The sequence below is a fragment of the Syngnathus typhle genome, linkage group LG13, assembly GCF_033458585.1.
Source record: "Syngnathus typhle isolate RoL2023-S1 ecotype Sweden linkage group LG13, RoL_Styp_1.0, whole genome shotgun sequence".
Lineage (NCBI taxonomy): Eukaryota > Metazoa > Chordata > Actinopteri > Syngnathiformes > Syngnathidae > Syngnathus > Syngnathus typhle.
In genome coordinates, this window is record NC_083750.1 from 11,677,672 (window position 1) to 11,687,313 (window position 9,642).

Below are 9,642 nucleotides of genomic sequence, written 5' to 3' on the forward strand. Positions count from 1 at the left end.
TATTTTGTGTGTGTATTTCAAAGTGCACGGCTTGATGTAAATAAATGAGAAAGCTCGACAAAAAAGTGTCGACGGAATAAATTGAATTTACGTCTCGCTGTGGTTTGCTGTTACCGTAATTTTCGGACTATAAGTCGCACCGGAGTATAAGTCGCACCAGCCATAAAATGCCCAAAAAAGTGAAAAAAAAATGTAAAATATGTAAATATTATATTTAAATATATGTAAATATTATATTATTAAATATGTATATAAGTCGCTCCTGAGTATAAGTCGCCCCCTCCCACCCAAACTATGAAAAAAAACGCGACTTATAGTCAAAAAATTACGGTATTTTGAACATTTTGCAACGACTAGTCTTTCAGGAGTTGAGAGAACTTTTTTTTCCGCATGGATCGTCTCAGTGAGTTCATAATCGACCATTTATTACTGTCACGTCACAGATTACGAGCGTTAAATTATGAAGACCTTTCCGCATTCACAATGGGCGGTACAAAGATTGTCAAATATATTAGATGATGTTTGTTCCTTTGTATGCACACAGTTCACATTGCAGTCTTTGAGCTTCAGCTATCTGCGCTGGGCCGGAGGGCCGTACAGGAAAAGGGCGCCGAAGGTGGAGAGCACCTCCCGGGCCTCGGTGGTGGCCAGCCGGCCCGACGTCCTCAGCAGACCCACGCGATCGCCTCGCTTCAGAGGCACCACGAGGCTGAAGGAGACGGAACCGCCGCAAGCGCACGCGTCCCGACCGGCTGCCCCCGAGCTGCGCAACCTCTGGATGCTGCGCTGGGAGACGGACAGGACCGCCTCCACCGACTCGCCGTGCTGCGCCGTCAGAAGCCCTGAGATCAGGTAGCGGCCATCTTGCGGGACTGTGAACAGTCCTGGGAAAAAAAAAAGGGAAATATTTCATGAAGCCAAATTGATGTCCCTGCTATCATTTGAATAATTGAAAATGTCAAGTGGCAGCAAACATAACCTGTGCGGGGACTGTAGTGGCCCCCGTCGTTGAGCAGAACCTTGTCGAAGCGGATGATGCCAAACTCGCCAGAGAAAGGCTGGAGAGTGAGCCCGGCCGAGAAGGAGAAAGGATCGGCCACGGCGGCGCGCTCTACTAGAACGCCTAACAACAAAGTATGTGATGGAAAACACGCTTTTAGTCCGGAGGCCGCCCTCGGCCGACATTTCCGAGAAGGACTTTACCACGTGATTCGAGTGAAGCTTGGTCGAACGGGTTCCAGGGTACTTTAGCTGCAAGGGGACCTGTCGATTACAAATGGAACACATTTGTTGTGGGATGACCCCAAAACATTGATGACACAAAAATTGCAAGGCAACTCTCTCCTATGCTGTACCTGTGTGGCTGCTTCTCTCAGGCTTGAGCGATACCGGCTGCAAAGGAGGATAGCCTGCCAGAAGACAAGAAGGTCCAACTTCAACGTCTTTCATCGTTTTACAAAACGGGGCGCCTCATTATTACAAAGCCATTTTCTCCCAGCCAATCAGTGAAGACACGACCTACCTGGCGCTCCAGCGAATCCGGTAAGATGCGGCCTTGCCGAGTCCTCGGATCCCCTCCTCACCGTGACCCTGCGCATGTACCCCGGGGGTCCGGCCTCGCCCGTCTCCACCACGGGCCTGCGGGGCACCACGGGGACGCCGTGGCTCCCGGGCCACTGCGGGGCGGCGGGCCGACTCGGCGGGGGCGGCCTCACCACGTGCGTGTTGGGCTGCCTGGGTGGGGGGATGATGAGGGGGATGTGGATTTGGTGAACCCGGCCTCTGCCAGGGTCCGGCGGGGATGCCGGCGGCTCGGGTCTGAGGAGGACTCCTGAGGAAACAGCGGTGAGGATGAGTCACGGTTTGAACCCCGGCGGGATGACCGGAATGGAATGACGTCGCACTTAGAGGAAATCAACACTCATCGCTAATGTTTACATCAAGTCCATTAGCATGTGCGGTAAAAGAAGACAGGAACAACTTCCTGACACAAAAAACTTCAAACCATAATTCCAATCTATCCTCACAAACTGAACGAGAAGGTCAAGAGCTGTTGGTGCAATTTTACACTGCATCTCAACTAGCGCCTGAATAACACAGCAGAGAAGTCAGCTTAAGCTGCTCGGCTGGCATGGCAACCAGCCATGGAAGCGGCGGGAGAAGAAACAATTAGCTTCAATAAGTGTGTCTGCACACGACCATTCTATCCCGCACTTTGCATTAGTTAAAGCACAAATCATCTTTTTCCAAAACGACGGTATTGCTATGCTGTCTTAATGAAGGCCCAGGCAGGCAACTAATGGATGGAAGCAGTCCAACAAGACTTTAGCTGGGATCGCAAAAAATGCCAAAGACTAGCCAGACGCATCACTCATCCTTGTCAAACTTTTTCTTGACTTGCTTAATCGGCCCAACTTTTCCAACATCAGGTATTCCTGTTTCAAATATGGCTGTATTTTATCGTACACAGCGCGCTGCCATTTCCCCCCTCACAGCCTTTGACTTGAAGAGAACTTTGATATCCTTGTTTTTCCCTTCTGCTCCCTGTTCGCAATCGACGCTTGAGCGGAGGGTCCTCGTCGCTCTCTTTAGAAATGCACTGATCCGTGAAATCAAAGCAGTCGTTGGATCAAAATTGATTTGCCGAGGCCTCCCCCAGGGAGATGTCCTCTGGCACCCGTGCAAGGACGCATCTTAAAGGAGCTCGTGAGGTGACGTGGAAGTGGGGAACATCTCAGACAAAAAAAAAAGAAAAAAGATTGAGTCTTGAAAGAAATTTAAAAAATGTGCGGTCAGGCTTTCGTATTTCGACATCTCCTAAATGGCTGCAGTTGAATTGCTCCATCGGCGAATTCAAGACAGGAATGGCTAAAGGTTTCCAATCCATGTTTGGGTTTCAATCAGTTAGGATTGGATTTAAAAGAAGGTATCAAATGAGAATTTGGGGTTAGGGTTTCAAATAAAGATTTTAGATTTCAATCAAGGAATGAGACTGCTTCACAAAAGCCTGTCCGTTTATACAGATGTGTGATGTAACACTGTGAGAAATGATTCCCAGGCTCCAAATCTGGTCGTGTCCACAGGACCTGAAGGATCCAGCTATGACAACAGCTCATGTGTTTACAGCCTACTCGAGGCCCGTCATGTGACTGCGGTGTGCGCTGGATTTCAGATTTCATCTCTTGTTCAAGCTGCTTTGCTTTTCCCCAAATCATAACATATTTTGGGTGGTAACTTATTTTTAGGGATGACCCTCTTGAGCCCTTAAAGAATCCCTCAGAGGTTGGGCGAGAGCCATCAAAAACCTTTTCCACTGTGCATGATTTCAGCTCTCAAAATGTTAGGTAACTGTACTGAATGACTTTTTTTTTTAGTACAAATAGCAACAATATACACACTACAGCATCTTGTTGCTATGATATCATACTCTTGATTACGTCACACGACGCCCGCGGAGGAACGTAAACAAGAAGAGCCGATAAAATAAATTAAATTGTATTAATTGGATTGATTTTTGCAAATAAACACGTTTACTTTTGCTGATCCTAATTAGTATTACCCATATTAACCACAGGGGGCAGACTGCTCGCCAGCGCATCCAATCGAGAGGCTCTAATGCGCATGCGTGTCATTGCTGTCACCAAACCAATACACAGTAACGCAATTAACAAAGCGGAGTTGAGGTTTATGAAAAGTTTGTAAATATGTGTCCTCCAAAATCGTGGATTTATCCGATGCTTATTTAGTGTTACAAAGGCGTAGGATAGACTAATTTGACAAGTGGTTGTTGTGATATGGACTTGCCGAAGCCTGGGACGCATCCAGCCACTTTTTCTGCAGCGTTGACAGTTGACACAGGTGAGTGAGCGAACCTTTAAATCGAAGCACTTCGTTGCCATGCACGACATCATATTTGAGATTTTTTAAAAATATGCAAAATCGAAGTTCTTGCTGTTTTGTGCGATTTCTGAATGGGGACTTTGGATGCAAGAGAGTGAAAGAGAAAACTAAATCACAGTGTTATTTTTTGCCAGTAGACCTACATGCATTTAAAAATATATTAAGATAGCCTTGTGTATATTGGTTGAATCAAAAAACAGATTTGTCCTTTTTTTAAAAATGGCATAGGAAGGCCCCAGTCCCTGTCTCCCACCCAAAGTTAGCCAGGATAAGCTCCAGCTCACCCATGACCTTAATAAGTGCTATTGAAAACAGATGGATGGACAAAAGACATTTTTCAAAATTGCCTTCTTCCACCTTAGTTAGGGGAAAGTCCTAGTCCTCCCTCTGTTCCACATGACTACTTTGTTTTGGTCAAAAGAAAGGAGGCACTGACTGGCCAAGGGGCCCAAAGCCATGACATCACAACCGAAGACAGTCTACGCATCTGGTCATGGGTGCGGAGCTGTGCTTTAACCCCTCCTCTTCTCCATCGCTGCAATGAGTCAGCCAGGGCCTTAATGAAGACCAGACCACGACTCGTCAGGCTGAGGTCACTCCACGGGAATCCCTAGAGCTTGATCATGCGCGCGTGTGCGTCTGCAGGCGTATGCGCCGAGTGACTGAGCGCTGAGGTGGACGAGAAATGAAAACCCCAAAAAGGCCGCATTACTCATTTTGTTGCTCAGGGAGGAAAAAGACAGTCGACTGATGTCTCCTTCGGGGAAGCGAAAACGGCGTAATTAAATCACTGCAAGCAGTCATCAGGGGCTGGGATCCAAAAACCGGCCGGCTTGCCGCATAAATATTTTAGCACCGCTTTACCTGCCGCATTCCTTCGATATAAAAATGTGGAATTCTTGGGACAACAACATCATAAGTCACAGGAAGTTTCCATTATAGGCCTCTCAGCGGCCACGTATTGAATGACATAGGAGGAGGCCAGACAGCCAGCCGGCGAGAGGCCCAGCGAACTCGTGTCCTCCCACTCGGGGAAATACCCTGCGGCCATTTAGGGGATGTGATCCTTTTCCTCCCAGCCGAGCCGAGCCGAGCCGAGCCGTGCGTGATATTATGCAGGATTATCTGCAGGAAGGCTTTGTGTTTGGACAGATGTTAATCGCCCTTGATAAAATGCTGGGAGAGTTGGGAAGGAAGTCCCTGGAAGAATCGGATCTATTCACTCCATTTGAGAAGCGCTCGTATTCGAACCGAACTTTTCCTGTCTATTTCCGGCCGGGCTTTGTTTCAGACCGATCCCACTCTGAATACTCACTGATACCAAGAACTGCTAGCAACTCACCTGGATCCTTGGCAGCGACATCTTTCGAGACCTGTCTGGCCATGGCGGACAGCTGGGCCTGGAAGCGTCGCAAGGCGTTGTGCACTTCGCCGATGTCGGCGCCGTGACGTCCGCAGGTTGTGTTCATTCTCGCCAGGTCGGCTTTCAGGTCGCTGTCTATCCTGAGGCACGCCTTCTCCAGAGCATCCACCCGTCCTTCCACGCGTTCGCACCGACTCCGATCGGTCAACACCTGCTTGGCGAGTGCGTCCACTTGGTTCCTCAGTTCCTCCATGTGGCCGCCGCTGGCGTCAGGCTGAGCGGCGAGCACCGACCTCCCCGGGTCACTTCGCTCCGCCCGGCAGCATGTTGCGTTGATTTGAACCATGTCCTGGTTGTACCTGCTCAAGGAATCACTCAGTCCGGTGACGGCACCGGCCAGGCCCACAGCGTTATCTTGAATGTTAATCAGTTCCTTCTGGAAGTCGTCCATATTCTCGGAACGTTTCTGGTTCCTGGCCGATTCTCTTTCTAGCAACTGCTGGAGCTTGTCGGTATTTGCGCCCACATCGGTACGAAGAGCGTCCAAGTCTTTCCTGTAGCGACCCAGATCCTTCCAAATGATATCCAGTCCCTTAGATGAGGGCGAGGGACTTCCTTCAGCGACGCTGGTTTCTGAGCTAGAGCAGCCTGCCGAGCACAATTCTCCAACGGCGTTGATCTTGTCGTCCAGACCCTGAAGGAGGAATTTGTTGTTGTTGACTTGCGCCTGTACGGTATCCGTGGAGTCTCCGAACCCCCCCGAGAAGGAGTTGTTGCTCATTTCCACCAGCATGCTGGTGAACTGGTCCTCCATGCTGTTGAGACGCTCGTCCAGAACTTGCCTTAGCGACGCCACTTCTTCTGTGATGATCCGCGTCAGCTTCTCTTCGATGTAGAAGCAGTGAGTTTCTGCATTTTGTTCGCTGACGTTTAAGCGGGCCTCCAATTCTTCAATCAACGGGAGGAAGTCGTCGTTGTCCTCCCGGGGCTCGGACAGGTGTATCAGCTCGTTGTCGATGCGAACGTTTAAGATGCGGTAAGCCTCCGTGATACGTTCGATTTCGAGCCACAAGTCTTTGCGGTCGCTACGGTCCTCCTGAGTCTTAGCCGGGTCCGTCTGCCGCTGGGTTCGCGATGGCCCATCCGCAGCGGCCATGTCCACCCGCAGAGCCCGGATCTCCTTCCTGAGGTCGGCCTCTTTGTTGTCCACCACTTTGGCGAGGCTTTCCAAACCTTGGTCGCGACTGTCCTCGCAGGTCTTCTGCAAGGTCTGGATTTTGCTACTGCAGGCCGCTTGGATCTTGTCCAAGTGTTCCTTCATGGTCAGGTCCAGTTCGTTCTTCAGCTTTTCCACTTTGCCATCGATGTAGCTCTGCACAAGATCAAGCTCCATCATGGCCGGAGTCTGCGATTGCGAGGCATCCATCAGGACCCGAATCTGCCCCTCGTGACTTGTGACGGTCCCTCGCAGGTCTTCCAGCAACTCCTCCTTGCTTTTGAGCGCAACGTTGAGATCATCTAAGCGGCCTTCAATTTTTTCCAAGACCTTGTCTCCGGCGATCCCGCCTCTGGACGCCTGGTGGCCATCCAGCACGGCCGGACTCTCCTCGGGTCCCGGGACCACCGCGCTGTCGGGAGGCTGCATGTTGTTGAAGAGCGTGATCAACATGTTCTTGGTGTCCTCCTGCAGGTCAGCGCGTAGATTGACCGTGAAGCCTTTCAAAACAGACTGCAGGTCCAGGACTGTCTGGGAGAGGCGATGAACTTCACCTTCCAGAAGGTGCACCTTGTCGCTGGTCTCATGGTGACCCGTCTCCCTGCGCTCTGGCCCTGAAAGCACGTCACACAGTGAGGCTAGGCAAAGCAGAACATCTGAATTGGGCCACTTACTCTGTATGTGTCTGTTTGAATATCCAGTACTTGCCGGGCCATGCTGTACATGCATTTCTTGCACTATCTGACGTTCTGGAGTGGCTTTTAAATCTCCACAGCCGGGTCCTTGGTAGCCCGGACAGCAGCGCCACTCCAACTCCGACACTTTCTTCTGGGCAATCTTGTACGTGGGTCGGAACTGGGTTTTGTATCTGAGAAAGATTTGAGCTCATCAGGCGGATAATCATTCTCCCAACGCTAAACACGCTCTTTGCCGTGCCTGTTTTTTGTTTGTGTTTATTTACGAGCCGAGTAAGTCTGTTTGTCGGTTCCGATTGCGGTTTTTCCGTTGTGCAGCCAAGACCGAAAACTCCCAGGGAGACAATAAATGACATCACTCCCCTGCAGGCGGGAGTCATGTCTTGGGGAACATCTGGTAAGTTGTGGACTGATTTGGCCTCTCCCCCAAATTTGACACCCACTTGACTGAGCTGATGGGGCGGGGGGTGGGGGGGTGGGGTTCTGTGACCACCCAATTTGAAAGTAGCTAGTCCTGATTAGCATCCGTCGCAGAACTCACGTCACTTGATGGGGGCAGTTTGTCATGAAGGGTGGGCAAGGGGCCACCACAGGCTCCTGGAAGCTCTCCACACTGCCCTGCACGGCGCAGCTGACGTTCTTGTGCACCACGTAGGCGCACCAGTTCCTGAGCCAAGGGGGATCACAAGCGACAGGAAGAATTATTTGGGTTCATAGTCTCTTTGAGCTTTTTACAGTTGTGTTACATGTGCCACGTGGGTGAAGCAGCATGTGGCTCATCATAGAATAGAATAGAATAGAATAGAATAGAATAGAATAGATTAGATCTCGGAAATAAACTCTGACTATAAACTTTCATCATCCCGAGAGTTTATTTTAGTCGCATTTTTGTCCTGTGCTGTATTTGAATCTTCACGCGCAACCGACTGGGCGTCCCCTATCACACACACATTCCCCAACTTGCATCTTATCTGCTAAGGACGGAAAAAAAACAATTTTCTGCCGTATTTAATCCAATCCAGGCGCTAGAATAATCCTAAAGACGAAAAAAAAGGGGGGGGGGGGGGGAGTATATATTATTTATGTTGGCATGTGCGCCCAAAAAGTTGGATCAAAGCAGCAGAAACTCCCCGAGTGAAGTCCGAAACTTGAGAAAATGGCTTTGCTGACCTGTTTCGATGTCTGTGCACCACTCCGCTGTGGAAAGGATCATAAGAAGGTGGTGGAGGAAAGGCATGCGTGAAAAAGTTGCATAAGAGCGTGAAAAGCGTCCATCGCAGTGCGTCTCCCGCACGCATATTTGCATTAAAAAAAAAAAGAGAGATCTACTTTTGGAAACAAAAATATGCGCTACTGTGACATGCGCCCTGCGTGGTATGAGCGCCTTAAAAAAAGAGGGGGGAAAAAAAGTGAACTATCAACTTGACTGCAAGTCCCTCCTGGTGTGACGAAAAGGGTCCACGCCCTCCTTCCAATAAAACAACAATGGAAAGCGAAGAGAAGTGTGCGCGCGCGTGTGCGTGAGTGTATTTGTTAGGGGGGGCTTAAATCAGATTACCGTTAGGGGAACAGTCGCTCGTTAATTACCCAGAAAGATTTGATTAGGTGGACTTTTTCACAACTTTGCCCATTATCACGACCCGGACACTTCATCAGGTCCACAATGTAATTATGGAAAAAAAAAAATCTTGCTTTTACAAGACAATGAAGAATGTGAAGTCTCGAGTCATTGCAAGTTCTTTCAAATTTAAATCACATGTGATGATTTAAGAAACACTTTCCTAGATATCATCAAGTGGTAGTCCAATAAGTTAACCACTATAAAAAAAAGTCAAACTACTTGCCTATTGAAACTGTACTAAGGGAAAGGAAATTTACGCATTTTATTCTCTGAAATTGTATCATAAGTGGCATGTGGGCTCCCTCTAGTGGTACGTGAAAGAAAGACATGACAAGTACAGTTCAGTTGTATTTAACTTTTAGGTTTAATATCATTTAAAAAGAGTTTCTTTTGAAACGTTAGTTTAGGTCAAGTTCCCTGATATGCTGTGATGCCGTATAATATTTTTTATGAGACCCAGTTGATTAATTTCCAGTATTGTGTTGGGCCCATGGTGTTTTTTGGGACATTAGAAGGGACATTCATACTCACCGGCCGCCATGTTATTTTTTTCGCCGGGTCGTGACTGTGACCGCCACTGTTGTGTTTCAGTCAATTTATTATTTTAACAACAAACCTTGCACGCGATTGGCGTCCATGCCTGCGACAATTGCAACGTATTTCCACAGTTTGGCGTACCTAATATTGGCTGCTGTTCTATTCTTCTCCTTCAATCTTGAGCCGACCCAACACAGGCCCTCCAGGCATAGACCGTGCTCCAGGCAGGAATTCATTTTCGCTGCTTTGTGGAGGCCTTGGAGGGAGGAGAGCAATTTTCACACACAGCAGTGCTTTTTTTTTTTTTTTT

General features: G+C 48.8%; 1 protein-coding gene across 1 annotated transcript; it reads right to left on the bottom strand.

Annotated features, from left to right (window-relative positions):
- Positions 1-408: 408 nt before the first annotated feature.
- On the bottom strand, positions 409-8,613 carry emilin2a (elastin microfibril interfacer 2a). Its single transcript, XM_061295182.1, has 9 exons — positions 8,345-8,613; positions 7,716-7,841; positions 7,154-7,347; positions 5,243-7,093; positions 1,523-1,831; positions 1,356-1,409; positions 1,204-1,263; positions 980-1,123; positions 409-884 (listed from the first exon to the last, which is right to left on the bottom strand). Exons 1-9 carry the CDS (start codon positions 8,470-8,472, stop codon positions 571-573), a joined length of 3,180 nt encoding a protein of 1,059 aa, XP_061151166.1. The 5' UTR covers positions 8,473-8,613; the 3' UTR covers positions 409-570.
- Positions 8,614-9,642: the final 1,029 nt, after the last annotated feature.